The sequence below is a fragment of the Esox lucius genome, chromosome 24 (genome assembly GCF_011004845.1).
Source record: "Esox lucius isolate fEsoLuc1 chromosome 24, fEsoLuc1.pri, whole genome shotgun sequence".
Classification (NCBI taxonomy): Eukaryota; Metazoa; Chordata; class Actinopteri; order Esociformes; family Esocidae; genus Esox; species Esox lucius.
The window spans coordinates 13,824,345-13,844,851 of NC_047592.1; the positions used below are offsets into that span (position 1 = coordinate 13,824,345).

The following is a 20,507-nucleotide window of genomic DNA, read 5'->3' on the forward strand; positions in this document are numbered from 1 at the left end:
CGTGAGGAAGCGTCTGACGTTGTGTGTTTACACCTGTCAAATTGTATTGAAGAGCATTTACATTTCGTCTTACAAGGTACGATTACTAACGCGTTAACATCTTTCATTTAAGTATCGATATACTGGGACATTAAGTATTGCGGAAAACGTGAACCCAATAACGAAGCTAATGCGTTAGCAAAAAATTTAACAACAGCTAGCTAACGCGGTACTGTAACGATGCAAAATACCGTTATCCTGTTAAGCTAGCTAGCTAATTAATATGCATCATAGCCAGCTAGCTTGTAAAACGATTGACAGACAGTAAGCCAGACATTTTCTGCTTAGTTAGATAACTAGCTACCGTTAGATTATGTTCCTTTGCAGTATTGTACTGTTCATTCCCCCGACTCTTTATGTGTCACAGGTAGCCAAATGCTGTGCGGCTGAGGTTGGGCGACGTTGATTTTATTATAATTTATTTTAAAAGACAAACTGAGACCAAGGTATCTTTTACAGGTGACAAATAAAGTACATATGACTAACTACTGTACTATACTATCCCTATATATTTTTTCTAAAACATAAAACTCATAATCGTACACAATAAACAATCATGCACAATGAAATCATGAAAAACAAATGTATCGATGAGTTAAGTCATAAGGATGTCGCACTACCGCTAGCAACCAATTACTCCAATTGATGGTGTTTTGCACATACAGAAAAACTAGACCTACGTCCGCCAATATGTACAGTATCTATACCTGTCGATATAAACCCAAAACCTGCTTCTGTGGCTTTCATATGGCAGCTTCATTCGTGGATATCGCCTTCATCAGAATAATGTAAAAATATTTTTGCAATTTAATAATAGGCATTCACTGTAGATGAATCCTATTTAAATATTTAATTTCTAATAGTGTTTTTGTACGAAAGACTATAGTCAATGCTGATGCCCCGTTATACATATGTATATACACAGAGACGCGATCAGTTAGTGCACCATTCAATGTAAAGCAGGCATAAATCATCAGAAATATTTCTACGTGATTTAGAAAATGGCATACTTGGTTTTTATGTATTAATATTCTGCATTAGAACAATATCTGCTTAGCTAACAGGTTTTCTGCAATGCAGTTGACGATTGATCCTCACACTGACTGCTCAAACGTTGGGGTAATAATTATCATCTACGTAGCTACACTTTTGCATAAGTAATAATATCGTATGGACCGTAAATAACGGGATTTGAAATTGTACATCAGTGTGAAGCCCTAAAGACTTCAGAACATTGAGAGCCTTCTTTGAATCAATGAAATGCCAAGTTTGGACTTGAATCAGTAAGGTCAGTGTCAAAAAGTCAGTAGAGGGCGGCACAGTATCGTATCACCCAAATGTTCAACATAATTTTAAATTGGAAAGCATTAAAGCTCTTCTGTTCATTATTTTAATGCATTGCTTAGCTATCATTTGTTTGTTGGATGATTTAGACAACAACGATTAGCGTGCGCTGAAGTAACGCCATTTCATGTAGACGAAAGATTTTCCTGAGCGAGTTTACGTTAATCGGCTATGTATGAAGATGCAAGCCAAAATATCTTAATTGCCAGCGAAGGTGGCGTTATTTTTCACACAGATAAATATGCGTCATGTACTATCAGATGACATCTAAAAATAATTATTAGAAGGGGCGTGGTTACCTTGTGATTTCAGATTGAAACAAAGATTGATAAAAACTTTAAGTGCATATTTGGTAGTGCTAGAAGTTAGCCGGACAGTGTGTGCACGTTACAAATGTGCACATGTGCTTGGGATGGGTTTATCACCACCCCAGTACTGTGTTTATTGTGTTTCCTGTCAACAGTTCTGTTCAGATTGTAGAAGTTCAGAGGCTGTGCAAGTGAGTGGGTGTGTGGATGGGCAGGCGTGTGTACATGTGTCTGTGTGAGTCTCTTCCCAGTGGAGATACTGTGCCTTTCATCTCCCAGGCAGAAGAGCCAATTAGGCCATTAGGTCTCTAGAGCACCCATCTACTGTGTCTCCAGATCAGGGTGTTGCTCAGACGGTTGGAGGGAGCCTATCTGTAGTACCATATTTACTGCTGCCCCCCCCCCCCCAGTCCCTGGACAAATACTACCATAGCAGGGGCCTGGGGCCAACCCTGCACTCCAGCATACTGACGGACTGGGGGTTAGGGAGTTTGGTTTTGTGTGTGTGAAAGAGAGATAAAAATAGAGACGGGAAGGAGAGGTAGAAAAATAAGGGGGACGGGGAATGGAAAGGAGAAAGATAAACGGTGTGTTTGGAACAAGTATGCTTGCTGCTCTTGTGAGGGGAAAGATAAAATGTGCCTTCGTACTGCACTGATGCCGTGTCTTCTCTGTTGGCCTCTGCCTCCAGGACCAAATCCGCAGACCCACACTGAAGCGCTTTCGGTAGCCACCAACAGGACGGACCCTCTGGTAACTGACCTCTTGCAGGTGAGCATGGCTCCGCCTGGAGAAGTGCTAACGTATTACTGCCGCGTGAAACTATTGACGTCTACCATTATTGGCTTTAGCTTAACCCGCGCTTTGTCATAATCCGAGGTTAGCCTGTGGATGCGTTTCAGTCAGTGCATTTTCCTTCACAGCGTGCATTGTTTTAATTGGCGCTGAATCTCAGGTGCTAAAGCGCCACCCTGCAGGGAGTCCATCTCCCTTCTGGGAAGAATATCCCAGCGAGGACCTGCTGAGCAGGGAGCAGTGGGGCCAGGCCTGCGCTATACAGAGTGCAGCATTCGCAGACAGAGTCACCATTGGCCGAGCCGCCTGCCCCAGTCACTCGTCTAGATGGCCGTCAGGGATGCGAGAAAGCGTGAGGTTCTGGGTTGAATAACGTAAACCGTGCTCTCCGCCCTCTCTTTCAGTGGAACAACTCTTGAACCATGAGCTCTGTGGCTGTGTTGACCCCGGAGAGCTTTGCTGAACATCGCAGTGGTCTCCGAGATCAGGAGATAACAGGTATTCTCCTCCACACTTATTTCCTCCATTTTGTTATCGGGCTGGTATTTCTGAACGCAGCCAAATGTTGGCTGTAGCTAATTCTGTGTGTTTTGGATTGTGTTTTGTGTGACCGTTTGAAGGTTGTATTAGTCTCTCTACTTCCCTCTTTCCTGTCTTGCTATCTCCATCTGTCCGTCCAGGCGGTGTGCCGGAAGATGAGGCCTACATCCCTACTTACCTAGAGGCATTCCCCCCCCTCCCTGAGAATAGGGGAAATTTGGGGGACAAGTCTGGGGAGCTGGGCCGGGCATGGAGCACCAAAATCAGACCCATCCGAGCCTCTGTCATTACCCAGGTAGCACACACACACACACAGACACACATACTGAGTCTATTTTGCCCTAGCGCCATGTTGTCATCGCTCCTCTTTTTCTTTTCCCAGGTGTTTAACGTACCACTGGAGGAGCGGCGCTACAAGGACAACAGCCAGTTTGGGGACGGGGGCGAAGAGGCCAAGGTGTGCCTGGACATCATGCAGCGGACGGGGGCGCACATTGAGTTGTCCCTGGCCAAGGACCAAGGCCTGTCCATCATGGTCACTGGAAAACTGGACTCTGTCATGAAGGCCCGCAAAGAGATCGTGGCTCGGCTGCAGACACAGGTGCTGAAGAATCGTTCTTTTTTTTAAACCCAATCTCTCTTATTTTTTAACCCAATCTCTTTCCTTTTTTTTGAAACCCAAATCTCTCTTTTATTTTTTATTTTTTACCCAATCTCTTTTCTTTTTAAACCCAGTGTCTTTTTTTTTTTTTAAACCCAATCTCTTATCTTCATGTGTAAATGACAAAGAAGGCTCTCAATGTTGGGTTTCTGTGTCGGGTTCTATATAGATTGTATCCAGAGTTGGGGAGTAAAGGATTACAAGTAATCTGTTACATAGTGATGTCCATTCAAGGCTTCATTACAGTTCTTCTAGCAGCAGGATATAATGCTAGCAGCGCTGTTGTTCTTGTCTGTTCTTTTTTGCAGACTAGATTAACTATATGGCCTTATATATTTAGAGAGCAAAACATCAGACTACTGCAGATATAGTGTAGCCTACGTGTGAAAAACTCAGGAAATCTTGATTTTTATTTACAATATGTCAATACCCTTTTTGAGAAATGTCCTTTTATTTTTCAACAATGTTTTGAAGCCATAGAAAATATGAACAAAACACATAACAGAATAGGCTAACACATCCTTAGATTTTGGTTTATGTTCAGATAAAAAGTCAGATTCTGGAATCAGGGTAATTGGATTAATTGTAATGGCTGAATATCTGACAGAGCTTTAGTGTGTAATGTAGAGATGTAGCCCAATCATATTGAAGTAGAAAGCAATTGTTTAGAAACCCTTTCCCATAGAGTAAAATGCAAATTCCGTTTTTGGGCAGCTATGTACACTCTAACATTGATTGATCCTGCAAAAGATGTTCAATTGGTTATAGGCTATTCCTATTTGTCTTCTAATGCCTTTTAATATCAAAGAAATCTAAAAGGAATTCAAAGTAATCCGATTATGTTTCTGAGTTTGAGTAATCAAAAAGTTGTTACTGATTAGAAATGTGGACAGGTAACTTTTAACTAACGGATTACATTTAAAAAGTAACCTACCCAACCCTGATTGTATCTATGATTAGGCATTGTGATATACTGTACATTAGTGTTTATCTCTCCCCTTCTTTTGTCCCACCCTCTCGCCATACCTCCTCCCCTCTCCTGTTCCCAGGCGTCAGCCACAGTGGCCATCCCCAAAGAGCACCACCGGTTTGTGATCGGTAAGAACGGCGAGAAACTCCAAGAGCTGGAGCTGAAGACAGCCACTAAGATCGCCATCCCCCGACCCGATGACCCCAACCTCAACATCAGGATCACAGGCACCAAGGAGGGCATCGAGAAGGCCCGCCATGAGATACTGCTCATCTCCGCTGAACAGGTCAGAGGTCAGGGTCAAAGGGGAAGGATAATGTGGTTATAGTAATGATGGTCACATTTTAGGGATTGAACTGGCAGTCCTTCTCTTAGAACCCTCTAATTACTCTTATCTTTCAGATCATTTACCCTGAATATTTACATGTCTGCAGAGTTTTGATTGCATTGATGTCAGTGATTAGAGGAACAATGGAGATAATGAGGCTGCAAGCGTGTTGTGTACAATCAACGCATCAGTGTTCAAACACGTTTTCAAAAAAGTTGGGATGCTGCCAAAAAAATATGTAATATAGAATCTAATGATTGTAAATTGCTCATCCCTGTATTTAATGGAAAATATTACAGAGACAACATTTCAAATGTTGAAACTGAGAAATGTTATTGTTTTTGGAAACAAAAACCCTTTTTGAAGTTGAGACATGGGCATGTTTACCACTGTGTTGCATCACCTCTTCTTTTAACAACACTCTGTAAGCATTTTGAAACTGAGGTGACTAATTGCTGTAGTTGTAAAAGTGAAATGTTTTCTCATTCTAGCTTAATATAGGATTTCAGCTGGTCAACAGTTCTCCTTTGTTGCATTTGTCATTTCATAATGCACCAAATGTTTTCAGTGGGTGACAGATCTGGACTGCAGGCAGACCAGGCAGACCCTTTTACTATGGAGCCATGCTGTTGTGAAATGTGCAGAATGTGGTTTGGCATTGTCTTGCTGAAATAAGCAAGGCCTTCCCTGAAAAAGAAGTTGTCTGGATGGCAGCATATGTTGCTCCATAACCTGTATATGTTGTTTAGCATTAGTGGTGCCTTCACAGATGTGCAAGTCACCCATGCCATGTGCACTAATGCACCCCCATACCATCACGGAGGCTGGCTTATGAACTGTACACTGATAACAATCCGGATGGTCCCTCTCCTCTTTAGTCCAGAGGACGCTGCATTCATGATTCCCAAAATGTATTAGACATTTTGATTTGTCAGACCACGGAACAGTTTTCCACTTCGCCTCAGTCTGTCTTAAATAAGCTCGGGCCCAGGAGAATGCGGCAGCATTTCTGGATCTAGTTCATGTCTGGTTTTGTCTTTAACTTGCATTTTGTGGATGCAGCGACGTGCTGTGTTCCCAGACAGCGGTTAAGGCGATGTTGCTGGGATTTGATGCTAGAAGCAGGGAGCCTCACCAGCAGAGAGTTGCAGAAATCAAGACATAAGATGATAAGTACCTGTTCCGCTTCCTGTGTGATGTGAGTTTGAATTCTCTGACCTTGCGTTGTAAGGTCACAAATGTTGTAGAGTGTGAAACCACGTCAGTCACCGCCTTGATGTTTGTTGGGAATGCCTGTCTGTCATTCACGGCCAGGCCAAGGCTCTTTGCACCATGGAATCCTCCACCAGGACGGACTTGAGGAGTGACTCCCTCCGCTTATAAACTTACCAACCAAGAGGCTTCCCTCTTTTCATATTCAGACTGCTTTTTCCATCTCCTCCTCCAGGACAAGCGGGCGGTGGAGCGTCTGTCGCTAGAGAAGGCGTACCACCCGTTCATCGCCGGGGCCCACAACCGCCTGGTCCAGGAGCTGAACCGGGAGACGGGCGCCCGCATTAGCATCCCGCCGCCCGGCCTCCACAAGGACGAGATCGTCATCACGGGAGAGAAGGAGGCGGTCGCCCTAGCCGCCAGCCGCATACAGGCCATCTACAACGACAAGGTGTGGGGGGTTTTGGGCGACCCAAACTGACCCAAACCGTTAAGGTACGAGGACAGAACTGTCTGGGATGGAGGAAGTAAACGGGAGAAATTAATGAAGCTGTGTCGTTGTGTTGGTGATTTACATAGAGGCTGAGCTGATGGTTGGGGAACGTGTGATTCTAGTAGAACAGGAAAACACCCTTTTGCTCTTTTTTTTCCTCTCTCTTTGACTCACTCTTTTTCTCCTCTGTAACCCATCCTCTCACCTCGGCACACCTGTCCTCCATCCGCTCCTCCAGAAGAGAAAGACCACCACCATCTCAGTGGAAGTGAAGAAGTCGCAGCATAAGTACATTGTGGGGCCTAAAGGAAACAGCCTGCATGAGATCATGGAGAGCACCGGCGTTTCCGTGGAGATGCCCCCGCTGGACTCTGCCTCCGAGACCATCATCCTTAGGGGTGAGCCGGACAAGCTAGGCCCCGCCCTCACCCAGGTCTACGCCAAGGTGATTGGAGGAGAGTGACTGATCTTAATGAACTCAATGAGTCAATTATGTCTACTCTTTCTTCTTGTTTGAGAGAGGGATGGAGAGACATTGCGTGTGTTGTTAAATGTGTGCTTAATGTGTTTGTGCGTGATATCTGAATTATGACATGCTTAGATTTGGTCTGGTCTTGCTGCTCCATGCCCCTAACCTGTTTTCCAGAGTTTGTGTGACTGTGGGGGCCATGTGGCCTTCAGCACTTGACGTAGTATCTGCTCCTAATGGTATGTCTGTCTGTCTGCCGGCAGGCCAAGAGTGTGAAGGTAGTGGAGGTGACCGCCCCGGCCTGGCTCCATCGCTTCATCATCGGCAAGAAGGGACAGAACATTGGACGAATCACACAGCAGCTACCCAGAGTGAGGGCTAGAGGGAGTAATGAAGGGGGAGAGAGCGGGGGCATAGAGGGAGAGAGGGACATGAATGATTAGACAGAAAAGGGGAGAGCAGGGCAAGATGTGGAGAGAGGAAATAAAGGACTGTGGGAAATCATTGGTTGTGACCAGATTCCTGCCTTTATAGATAAAAGGGGTTATTACCACAAACAACAACTTGAAAAATGCTTGAATCAGTAGCTGTTAGGTTGAGCTAGGGTGTCCCCTAAGCCTAGATTGTGTGGTAATAATGGGTTTAGAAGCCTGATATAGTACCTTCTGCTTCCCAGGATTTGAAGCTACTTAGGGGCCTAATTGAGGCCCATTGGTCCGCTAGCAGCTGAAAGAAATAAGTCAAAGGTTCTAGCTTCATCCAGGCGCACCTAGGGGCCTCAGCTGACTTAATGAGAAGGCCGGAGTCAGAGGACTCCTTTATGTGGCTTGACTGCTGACCTTTGACCCCTGTGTATTTAGGTTCACATTGAGTTTACTGATGGCGAGGAACAGATCTCCCTGGAGGGCCCCACGGAGGAGGTGGAGCAGGCCCAGGTCCAGATACAAGGCATCATCAGAGACCTGGTGAGTTTAGACCCCACCATGGAGCTGCGTGACAAGACCTAGTCGCCACCGTGGAGCTGCGTGACAAGACCTAGTCACCACCATGGAGCTACATGTTCACTGATCTCTCTGATTCTCCCACTATGCACCAGCCTATACAAACGCAGTAATATGCAGTCCGTTAAATCCCCAAGTCAGCCGTAGTTACTCCTAAACCTGTCTCCCTGTTTTTAAGCTGGTGAGGATGGACTACACAGAGGTCAACATAGACCAACGCTTCCATCGACACCTCATAGGCAAGAATGGAGCCAATAGTGAGTGCACACGCATGCACGCGCGCACGTGCACACACACACTCTTTCTAAAATACATTCATGTAAATCCCCATGCCGTATTTGCCAGTTAACCGTATCAAGGAGCAGTACAAGGTGTCCGTGTGGATCCCCCAGGAACCGGATAGAAGTGGTCTGGTACGCATCGAGGGTGACCCGAAGGGGGTGCAGCTCGCTCGCAAAGAGCTGATGGAGGTGGCCCATAGGATGGTGAGGATGGGGCGTAGTAGGGCTGTGACAACCTCTCCTGTTCATTTGGTGCAGAGGCCTGGTCACCATGTTTGGTGATGACATGTCCCTAACCCTCTGCAGGAGAATGAGTGCACCAAAGAACTGAGCGTGGAGCAGAGGTTCCACCGTAGCATCATCGGCCAGAAGGGGGAGAAGATCAAAGAGGTCCGAGACAAGTTTCCGGAGGTAACAAAGTGCTTCTGTTCTTTTGCAGTGCTTCTGTCTGTTTTTCTTTATGATTTTAGAATAATCAGACACATTTTGGGCCGTTTTAGGTCGTGATTAATTTCCCTGACCCAGCTCAGAAGAGTGACATGGTGCAGCTGAGAGGACCCAAGAACGAGGTGGAGAAATGTTCCACGTTTCTGGCCAAACTCATCCAGGACCTGGTAAGAACTCACTGATGAGTCATGTTTACTCTTGGTTTACAACAGACAACTTCCTGGTTACTCAATTCACCGTTTTCCGTTTCCCCACTGTCTCTCAGGTAGAAAACACATTTTCCCTCTCCATCACCATCTTCAAACAGTTCCACAAAAACATCATCGGAAAAGGAGGCGCCAACATCAAAAAGGTGTGGCGCAAATTTGGGTGGATTTGAAGACTTGGATGAATTTGGTGGCCCGTCTTTAAATTATCCACAGAGTTTGTTTCCAAGTATGCCGTTCTTATGAAGTATGTGTGCGCCCAACAGATCCGTGAGGAAACCTGCACTAAGATCGACCTGCCTGCAGAGAACAGCAACAGCGAGACGATAGTGATCACTGGCCGGAAGAACAACTGTGAAGCTGCCAGAGACAGGATCCTTGCCGTCCAGAGAGAACTGGTAAACACTCACCCTCTGTTTTCCCTTGTCTAATACTGTGCTTTTGTTTTACTTCCCTCTCTGTGTCTGAATGATTCAACCATTTATTCTCTCCTTCCTTCTTCCTTCTTTCTCTCCTTCCTTCCTCCCAGGCCAACAACAGGGAGGCTGAGGTCACCATCCCGGCTAAGCTCCACAACTCTGTGATCGGCTCTAAGGGCTGCCTGGTGCGGGCCATCATGGAGGACTGCGCCGGGGTGCACATCCACTTCCCCTCTGAGGGCTCAGGGTCAGACAAGGTCACCATACGAGGACCCGCCGGGGAGGTTGAAAGGGCCAAGAGACAACTATTACTTCTGGCTGAGGAGAAGGTAAGACGGAGACACTTGTCTTCCCTGGAGAGCCAGTTAGAAGGTCTGGTTGAATAGTGTCCACTGTCTTATATCCTTTATCTCTCTCACCTTTTTCTGCCCTGTTTCCAGGAAGTAAACAACTTCACAGCCGAGCTACACGCCAAGCCAGAGTACCACAAATTCCTGATTGGCCGGGGCGGTGTCAACATCCGCCGCGTGCGAGACTGTACGGGCGCTCGCATCATCTTCCCATCTCCAGACGAGACAGAGAAAGAACTCATCACCATTGTAGGCAAAGAGGAGGCAGTTAGATTGGCCCAAAAAGAACTGGAGACCCTCCTCAAGAACCTGGTACGGCTCTGGATACATGACCTATATTATACCTTCTGACTAGAGGTGGAAACGGAAACAAATGCTTTGAAGCCGAGGGGTTAGTCTGCCTGAATCTGTTCCGCGAGGGGTTTGAAACAGAGGGCTTAGCCTACCTGAACGGTTCCAAGAGAGGTTTGAAACAGAGGGCTTTGTCTGCCTGAAACAGTTCCAATAGAGGTTTGAAACGGGGCTTAGTCTGCCTGAAACAGTTCCAATAGAGGTTTGAAACAGAGTGGTTAGTCTACCTGAAACAGTTCCAATAGAGGTTTGAAACGGAGAGGTTTGTCTACCTGAAACAGTTCCAATAGAGGTTTGAAACGGAGAGGTTTGTCTACCTGAAACAGTTCCAATTGAGGTTTGAAACAGAGGGGTAAGTCTGCCTGAAACAGTTCCAATAGAGGTTTGAAACAGAAGGGTTAGTCTGCCTGAAACAGTTCCAAGAGAGGTTTGAAACAGAGGGGTAAGTCTGCCTGAAACAGTTCCAATAGAGGTTTGAAACAGAGGGGTTAGTCTGCCTGAAACAGTTCCAAGAGAGGTTTGAAACAGAGGGGCAAGTCCGCCTGAAACGGTTCCAAGAGAGGGGAGGTGTCTCACTAAGGCAGGCCCGCCACCTGGTCACTACCTCTTCCTCCCCCTCCTCAGAATGACGTGGTGGAGGACTGCATGGTGGTAGAGACGCGGCACCACCGCCACTTTGTCTGCAGGAGGGGCCAGGTGCTTAGGGAGCTGGCGGAAGAATACGGCGGCGTGGCGGTCAGCTTCCCCCGCACCGGCGCTCACAGCGACCGCATCACCCTGAAGGGGGCCAAGGACTGTGTTGAAGCGGCCAAACGGCGCATTCAGGAGATCATCGAGGATTTGGTGGGTTCTAGATTGGTGTGAGTGGGTGTTTCCTTTTTTTTTGGTTCTGTTGGCGTGTTTTCATTTGACTTGCCAGTTCACGTCTCTCGGTTGCCAGAGTAACCATTTCAAACCGACTGCATGTCTGACAGCGCGGGACCGTAAGCAATGGGTTTACGTTGACCTCACCAGTGCTGTTCGATTAACCCTCTGCTGTGTCATCAGGAGGCCCAGGTGAGTGTGGAGGTGGAGGTACCCCAGCAGTACCACAGGGCTGTAATGGGGCCTAAAGGATGCAGGATCCAACAGATCACCCGAGACCATGACGTCCAGGTCAAATTCCCAGACAGGGATGAGAGTGTCACAGCAGGTGGGTCTGTTTTGCAGCATTTACTTCAGTCAGGTACAAGGTCTACCATTTGCTGTGTTTGGTCAAACAGCTTCTGTTGTTAAACATCGCTAAAATCCACGTTTCATACACTCGAAATTTGTTCTCGTTGCCATCATCCGGCGGCAGGTCAGGAGGCGCCCCCTCCTCAGGAGAATGGCAATGCCAGCCTGGAGGGAGAGACTGTCCCCCGCAGGTGTGACATCATCACCATCTCCGGACGGACGGAGAAGTGTGAGCTTGCAAAAACAGCCCTGCTGGTATGAACCTGTTGTTTTTCTCGCCTTCTTACAGTGCCTTCCTCTGATATTGGCACCCTTGGTAAATATGAGCTGCTCCTCGCTGTGCGTGGGGTCAATATACAACCCTGTTTCCAAACCCTGTTTTCCCGTTTTTGTAAGTGAAATGTTTTCCCATTCTTGCTTGGTATAGGATTCAAGCTGCTCAACAGTTCGGGGTCTCCTTGGATGTAGCTTTCTTTTCATAATGTGATAAATGTTTTCAATGATAGGTCAGTTTCTGCAGGCAGGCCAGTTTAGCACTCTTTTACTAGCCATGCGGTTGTGATATGTGCTGAATGTGATTTTGCATTATCTTGCTGAAATAAGCAAGGCCTTCCCTGAAAGAGATGTCTGGATGGCAGTATATGTTGCTCCAAAACCTGTATATATTGTTCAGCATTAATGGTGCATTCATCGGTGTGCAAGTCACCCATGCCATGTACACAAATGCACCCCCATACCATTACGGATGCTGGCTTATGAACTGTGCACTGATAAGAAGCCAGATGATCCCTCTCCTAATTCTGGAGGCTGCTGCATCCATGATTCCCAAGAAGAATTTTAAATTTTGATTCATCAGACCACAGGACAGTTTAGCACTTTGCCTCAGTCCATCTTAAATGAGCTTGGGCCCAGAGAAGGTGGGTCTTCTTTTTATATGGTTTCTCTGGCCCAGCGTTTCTGGGTGCTGTTTATATTAAATTTTTTGCATGGTATAGTTTTTATTTTTGGATGCAGTGATCTACTGTGTTCACAGACAATGGTTTTAGGAAGTGTTCCTGAGCCCATGCAGTGATGTCCATTCCAGAATCGTGTCTGTTTTTAATGCAGTGCCGCCTGAGGGCCCGAAGATCACGGCCATCCAGTATTGGTTTCCGTTCTTGTCCCTTGCATACAGAGATTTCTCCAGATTCTCTGAATCCTTTAATGATATTATGTATCGTAGATGCGTTCCCCAAAACTCTTTGCAATTTTATGTTGAGAAATGTTATTCTTAAATTGTTGCACCATTTGCCTGCACAATCTTTCACAGAGTGGTGAACCCCTCCCCATCTTCACTTCTGAAAGACTCATCCTCTCTGGGAGGTCTTTATACCCAATCATGTTACTGACCTCTTGCCAAATAACCTAATAAGTTGTGAGATGTTCCACCAGGTTTTTTTGCATTACACAACTTTTCCACTCTTTTGTTGCCCCTGTCCCATCTTTTTTGGAAAGTGTTTCTGGCATCAAATTGGGCATATCTTTTTCAAGAAACAATAAAATGTCTCAGTTTCATCATTTGATGTAGACACTATATATATTATATATATATATATATATATATATATATATATATATATATATATATATATATATATATATATATATATATATATATATATATATAAAATACAGAATATAGGGTTTAAATTATATTTACATCATTGCATTCTGTATTTCTTTACAATTTACACTAAATTTCATTATGGTGTTTTGGATAAAAATATTTTATTCATTTTAGATTATTATTATTTTTCAATCATTTCACTTAAATGTTTCATTTTTGGTGAATATTTTGAATGGAAGATCAAGAGGATAAACAACAAATAATTGTTTGCCCCCTCAAAGCCTGTTTTCTCATGTTTACCAAGACTGCCAATGTTAGTGTAGGGCACTGTACATGTTTACTCTGTGCTGTGTCCTAAAACCTATTGTCCAAATGTCCTACCATCCCTCTTTCAATCCCATTCTTTCCAGGCCCTGGTACCAGTCACAGAGGACGTCCAGGTGTCCTACGACCTGCACCGTTACATCATCGGTCAGAAGGGCAGCGGCATCAGGAAGATGATGGAGGAGTACGAGGTATGATGGAGATTCATCGCCCTCTGGTGGACATGAAGAACAGCTGCCTTGCCAGTAGAATTCAGATGTCTTTACTGCAGCAATACACACTGATCTATCACAGCACTTCTGTTTTACTCTAACTACAAAGTTAAATATTAAATGTGTTTTCTATTTTAGTGCACTAACTTAATCAGATTGCCATCTGAGGGATGTGAAAACCAATAAAAAGGGCTAAACTAAGTGCCTTTCCCTGTTTGTGTTTGTGTGTAGGTGAATATCTGGGTGCCTCCGCCCGATCAGCAGTCGGACGTGATCAAGGTGACCGGGCAGATGGCCAGTGTAGAGAGGGCCAAGCTGGGTCTCCTGGAGAGGGTCCGAGAACTACAGGCAGAGCAGGAGGACAGGGTAGGAACACGCCCTGTGTATTGGAACAAACACACAGTGGGACACACCGACACAGCGCTGACCAGTCTGTCTGTCTCCAGGCCTTACGAAGCTTCAAGGTGTCCATCTCTGTGGATCCCAAATTTCACCCTAAGATCATTGGCAAGAAGGGAGCGGTCATCTCTCAGATCCGTAAAGACCACGATGTCAGCGTCCAGTTCCCTGATAAAGGGGACGAGCAGCAGGTCAGGAGTGTGTGCGCTTTATTCTGTCCGCATTATTCTCCGCTACCTTATACCTTTCCCTGTTCACCGATCCCCTGTACGTCCGCCGTCTTGCCCTCAAATGCCCTCTCTCCCTCCCCAGGACGTGATTGTGATTTCTGGGTACGAGCGGAACACCGAGGTGGCGCGGTCAGCCATAGAGCAGCTGGTGTCAGCTCTGCAGGAGATGGTCAACCAGGACGTGCACATAGACCCCCGCACGCACGCACGCATCATCGGGGCCCGCGGCAAGGCCGTCCGCAAGGCCATGGAGGAGTTCAAGGTACGGCGCGTTTCCTTGGGACCAACATCAGAGGGGCTCACACACCGCAGCACTTTTGAAATGTTGGCTCAGGTGGTGGTGTGGCGCTTGCAATGCCAGGATTATGGGTTTGGTTCTCAGGGCCGCCTTTTAATAATGTGTATAAGACTGTTTATTGGCGCAGGATATAGTGGCTCTCGACTGTATTCAGTGTCACGGCATCAAGTCAAAGTGGTCTGAATCAGTTTTGGATTAAAACAATTGATTTAGTGTTTTTGACACTGTAAAGCAAATCCATAATTTCAGTATTAAATAAAATATGCAAATAGTTTTCTAAATTAATTCTAAGTAAAAAAAAAAGTCACACTGGACAGAGCTGTGGTTGTTTTTTTATTTAACATTGTGGACTCTGTTGATCAGAAAAACTCCTGATTGAATCCATTATTGATTCAATGTTGTAGCACAATGAAATGTGGAAATGTCCATGGGGGTTGAATACTTTTGAGAGCCTCTGTAAGCGCTGCTAAATGCTATTCACTATTATCACGTCGACGGCTAATTTGCGGTTAATATGAATGAAGGCGTGTTTGAGTCTTCCCTCTCCGGTTCTGTGTAGGTGGACATAAGGTTCCCCCAGCCGGGTTCTGAAGACCCAGGCAGAGTGACTGTGACTGGACTACCGGACTGTGTTGACAACGCCATAGAACACCTGCTCAACCTGGAGGAGGAATATGTGAGTGACGGTGGGGAGAAACTAAGAACGGATGATTATCTGGACACAGTATGAGTACATCTGCCCATACCACGATGCAGAGTCTTTAATGAGCTTCTCTCTCCGCCTACCTGACCGCGGTCTTCCTCGTCAACCTCCCATTGTGTAGATGCTGAGTGTGACGGAGACCGAGACCATGGCGGCCTACATGAAACCGCCGTCCCGCTACAGAGGGAGTGATGGAGGAGGGCCGGACGACAACGGCGGGTTGGCGGCCAAGGGCTTCGTGGTGCGGGACGCCCCCTGGAACGACAAGGTCCGTCCGCGGGGTTTGTTAACAGCGCCGTCATCGCCCGTTCCCCCCCGATGTCTTCACCCTCCTCACCGTTGTTCTGACGTTGTCTGTCTCTCAGGCACCTGACATGAGCAGCGCCGAGGACTTCCCCACCTTCGGGGCGGGCGCGGCCCCTAAACAGACCTCTGCCTGGGGTCCCAAGAAGTTCTGAGACGTCTGGGGAAACGGCAGGAGAACAAATACTGGACCAGCTGCTCCCCATTTCTCCGTTGCAGCTATTACCTTCAACCAGCAACCCCGGGAAGCGGGAAGAGAGCATCCTCCATCCTCTTCTGTCAGCATCCACCCTTTCCTTCTTCTCTTGCCCCTTCACATCACTCCTGTAAAAGTCGTTGACACCTTTTGAAAATACTTGATCTAATCAAGCCCAAACCGACAGCTGAGACTGCCGTAGACAGTTCTTCTGAACTAAGTTATCCCAGCATGAAGTGGAACAGAACACCAGCCAACATCCCTTTATACAAGACGGGGGAAGCAAAGGATTTTAGCTTGGTTGGGAGTTAACAACTCATGACATTGAGTTGTAACTCATGACAGTGTAACCCCTGGTTTTAGGATGAAATGGGATTTTTTTTTTTTACTGATGTGTACACAATGTTTTACTGGGGTTTTTACTAGTTTGTTGCCAGCTGATCCTTCAAGCACTAATGACAACATATCACAATATTTGCGATGGGGGAAAATAGCAGGCAGAAGTGTTTTGGGAGGTCTTTACTCTTAAAAGAAAAGAATGTGCGTAGATCCTACTGTCATTTATTTTGCTAAAAGAACTTTTAGAACTTTGTTTTCTCATGGTGAGATTTTGTCTTTCGAGTCTTAAAACCTGCGACGTCCGATTGTGTACCAAGAGTTACGTATCCATGTTATTTATTACCTGTTTTATTTATTGAAACGTCTGTGATCCTGACGCTTTTAGCAAGCACTCTGCTTCCTGCTTCATTGCTTTTGGTGAAGTCCCTGTGTACGATGGGTGGAGCAGGAGGAATGTTGTGTCAGTGGATGTGTAAAAAAAAAAGAAGAAAAAAAAACCTGCAAAAAAAAACTTCCCCTGTTCATTTGTGTGTATGTACGGTGTATATTGTACAGAAGCGTGACCGATCTATTACTTCCTTCCAGCTCCGTCAACCCCCCCCCCCCCCCCCCCCCAAGCCATGACGTTCAGTCACCTTGTCTGGTCTCAGACCCGTCTGACCCGCTGTAAGGTGGGTTCCGTTGTCATTCGAGCTGTGCGCCGACCACTGTGCATTCACAGGAAAGGTACGTGTTCTTTCTGTAGGAATCCCTGTTGAATCAACTGCTGCACTTAGTTCTATGATTTGTAGAGTAAACTTGTTTTATATACATATTTATCGTACTACACACTGACCCCTCCTTTCGTTCCGCTGAACCGTTATGGCCACCGTTTCTCCACTGTAGTCAGGAGCTGATCTAGTCCCGACCAGCAGAGGGACAGACCTTCGTCTGACACTATCAGTGGTTAAGGACTCACTTCTGCTTATTGGTTGGCTCTCATCTGCGTTGTGTGGTGTCCCCTGTGGGTGGAGATTTCACTTCGGGGACAATCATTGGCCCAAAGGTGCAACATCGGCCCCACAAAGCACACCGTCCAACACTAGACCAACCTGCCTGTTTTATCTACTCAGAACCAGCATCTGTAGTATGAGAGGTTAATATGATTTCACTTCCATGTGCCTGTTGTTTCCAGATGAGAATTAATAGAGGGGGTAGAAAGCTGCTCGGACCACATTGGCTAGAATGGGAATGACCATTGTAATGCTTCTACAGTTGTGTCCTTTAAGGTTAAACAGACTATGCAATCCAACTAGAAGCATAGATATGGCTGTTTTTACACAAAATAACAATTGTTTAAACTTTTTTGCACTAGTCCTTTGAACACTCATCTTTTTGACCTGACCCCCTCTTCGTCATGGGTCAGAGGCTGTGTATTCACCTTACTGATGCAGGTGGGTGTGTGTTACGACACATCAGCGGAGCCAGAGCGGGCTGAACTTTTTTCTGGGGAGAGTTGAGAGAACACCATTGGCCTTAACTCGATTTGTCCAAAAAAATTCAATACTAAAAGTTCCGGTTGACTCAACATGCAACGCTGCAATAACATGTCAGTGGCTGGGTTTTGTTCCTATACCGAATAAAAATGTTAAGTCACCAAAAGATTTTTTTGCATTCTTGACTGGTGCGAATAATCAAATAAGAGGACAGTCTTAAAAACCACAAAGCCAGGCCAGAGTACTGTGCATACTGTCTGTCGGTATATATATATTTTTTTTACAAATCAGGAAGATATGATTTCATGTTGTGTAACAGCCTGTACAACGCAACATACAGAAGGAAAAAAAAAGAACAAACAATACAAATGACCGTAAAAAGCAGCACTGGGCTTTTAAACAACCCCATATATTTTTCACATTTTGATTGGACGTTGCAAGCAAGTTCTTTTTTTCCAAACCCCAGTGCTTTTTGCAATAAATTAGGTTGTACACAGTCTTGTGGGAGGAACGTCTGCTGAACCTTAAATTCACTAAAACCACAATTTTCCTTTACTTTGTCAAAACAATGTCTTGGCAAGATGGCGGGGCTAAGGATGCATATGTAAGTAAAACTGATTGGCAACAGAATGAACTGAACGATTAAACAATGATACACTTTGGACAGCTATCCACGTACAATCAAATATTGTGAATATTTGGATCAGGAATGAATGAACCCATGTGTCGATAATCTTAGTAATGTAATTTGAGTGGGGAAGAGCAGACTACAGAAAACTAAAACCCTAATGAATCACATTTGCAATGTAAACTCCAGCACCAGGGCCTGAATTTTGTAAAGAAAGACTTAAGAGCCTTTGCATGGGCACGCCCCCCTAAGACGTGATTGGCTCTAAACATTCCTTCCTGGTCAACGAGGATAGAATGGATGGATCAAAGAGGAAGACCTGAACAAAACTCGAATGTAAACAATGACATGTGGATACGGTCACGTGCGGTAGGGCACATCGTTGAAAGATGGACATCTGCTACGTTCCGCAACGTTTCCCTCCTTAACTAGCTTCAGAAAAGGACAGAATGAGCAGAGGGACATCTTCAGGTCTGGGCCCGTACTGGTCACTAGCTGACACCGAATCGAACTGGGGCCTTTTATGCGTCAGGAAAATGTTCAGTAAGGCACACCGTAGCGTGATATTTTTGCTAAGGAAAACGGAAATCTGCGCTCTTGTTGGACAGGTTTGCAGTCGAACCAATCCCTGTTTGGAAACGTTTTTCTCCCCGCTGAACACATCCCTGGTACTCCCTCTCTACAACGAGTAGAATCCCAGAGACTTTGGCACGCCACACCGGGACGTAGCAGTGATGGGGGAGAATCAGGGAGAAGCTCAATGGCCAAACTGACCCGTTAAAATAACATTCAACATCTCGCCGGTGTTCGTCCTCCAGTCAATCCACTTTCCTTCCTTCCGCCTGCCCTGATCTGAAGAAATTGAAATGTGACGTGAAAGTACATTCCCAGAAATGTTCCTCCATTCTATGTTAATTAACTATGTCTTCAGATTAGTGCAGATGTCGAAAAAGGAGACCAGGTCCGAGGAGAGGACGCTGGATGCAGCCTGCTTCGCTGGCAAAACACAGACCAAAGGGTAGACTACTCTTTTTTTTTCGGAACCAGAACATGTACATATCTGTACTCTAGCTGCAACGTGGCCTGTTCTTGGGAGGACAGTGCCCTTGGAGAAGTGCTTCCCACTGACAAAGAGAACAGACAGTGGTGAATGGATGAGAGATGGAGAGGAAGAGTCTGAGACAGGACACATGTAGACAGACAGTGTTAGTGTTACACCTGTAAACATTTTTCTCCAGTCCAAGTTAATTCCTCTAAACCTTCTACAGATGCTATCAGGACATTATCCTGATTAGTTACACCCCCCCCCTCCATTATTCTCATTTTTTTAACTTTTGGGTCATTCTTTGATCCATCGCTCTTCTAATTCTGACCCGTGGTTAAGTCTAGTTTTAAAAAGTGAAATTCAGTGACAGTGCTGCGCTACAGGCGATGGTGGGTGTCGATGGTGGTCGCCGCTGCGAGGTGGTTCAACAAACGGTCCAAGTCTTGAAATGCAACGTCGCCGGTTGTGCACTTTTTGCCTTTTCACAGGAGAACTGAGAAGAACCAACACCCCTGTGCTTCAAAACCAAAAGTGAGTGATGGGTCTGAGGTAAAGGGGTGATAAAAACTAGAGCTAGAGACGAGACGGGACAAGAGAGGGAGGGAGACGGTGCTAACAGAAACACGGTGGTTACCAAAGAAGTGTTGCATTTTGCATGAAAAGTTGATTAAAAATCGCCTACGAAGTGTCCCAAACATAAAGTGCAGGCAGTGTCCGTCTTGTTTTCCTTTGAATCCACGCTCTCCTTACAGAGTCAAATCAACAAACGGACTTTGTCCAAAACGAAGGGGGGGGGAACCGCTCATTTGTTAATGTCAACAATCCTCACAGGAACAGGAGGGATTTTCCCAAAACTCCAAAGTGTCTCAAAGTCTGGAAATGGGTTGACAGAGTGGAGGTTGTAGAGGCACCAGCGGAATAGGACCTATTCCCCTCTCCTCCATCTCCATCCATTCCTCTGGTCATCCCTCCATCACTCCACCCGTACGAGAAGACCGTAGAGGACGGTGCAGCCCTTCTCCTTGATCAGCCACTCGATCTCAGCGTTGCTGAAGCGGGGGTCCAGGGGCTCGCTGACCCCCAGGGTCTGGGGCCCCACCTTGTAGGATCCCGGCCGCACACACACCTGGAAACCCACCTGGGCCTGGTGACAGCGGAGGGAACGAGGGTCCCGGAATCTGGAGGGAGAGCGAGAAGGGTGAGGGCGGCGGGGACCGTACAAATACAAGAACGAAAGAGGTGAGAACTAAAGCGGAGGGGACAACCAAGAGTCAGAACGAAATGGTGTTCACAGTACACGACAGTTATTCAGCCTACAAA

The 20,507-nt window shown here is 46.0% G+C and overlaps 2 protein-coding genes across 3 annotated transcripts in view; one reads left to right on the forward strand and one right to left on the reverse strand.

Annotated features, from left to right (window-relative positions):
• hdlbpb (high density lipoprotein binding protein b) lies at window positions 1-17,867 on the forward strand. 2 transcript variants are annotated; one of them, XM_010905103.4, is made up of 28 exons: window positions 1-76; window positions 2,383-2,462; window positions 2,891-2,984; window positions 3,167-3,321; window positions 3,409-3,627; window positions 4,737-4,943; window positions 6,433-6,648; window positions 6,929-7,135; window positions 7,423-7,530; window positions 8,020-8,124; window positions 8,339-8,417; window positions 8,506-8,645; window positions 8,748-8,852; window positions 8,942-9,055; window positions 9,154-9,240; window positions 9,361-9,492; window positions 9,624-9,842; window positions 9,954-10,175; window positions 10,839-11,057; window positions 11,262-11,406; window positions 11,554-11,684; window positions 13,446-13,550; window positions 13,803-13,937; window positions 14,018-14,161; window positions 14,283-14,462; window positions 15,058-15,174; window positions 15,323-15,469; window positions 15,567-17,867. In XM_010905103.4, exons 3-28 carry the CDS (start codon window positions 2,909-2,911, stop codon window positions 15,657-15,659), a joined length of 3,807 nt encoding a protein of 1,268 aa, XP_010903405.3. In that variant the 5' UTR covers window positions 1-76; window positions 2,383-2,462; window positions 2,891-2,908; the 3' UTR covers window positions 15,660-17,867. The 2 variants fall into 2 exon arrangements, with proteins under 2 accessions (XP_010903405.3, XP_019899017.3); XM_020043458.3 differs by lacking the exon at window positions 1-76 and adding an exon at window positions 480-498.
• The window catches only part of neurl4 (neuralized E3 ubiquitin protein ligase 4), a 19,172-nt gene continuing 16,421 nt past the window's right edge, over window positions 17,757-20,507 (reverse strand). The window contains exon 30 of the mRNA XM_034290388.1: window positions 17,757-20,365. Within this exon, the coding sequence (XP_034146279.1) occupies window positions 20,161-20,365 (205 nt within the window). The 3' untranslated portion in view covers window positions 17,757-20,160. The remainder of the gene's footprint in view (window positions 20,366-20,507) is intronic.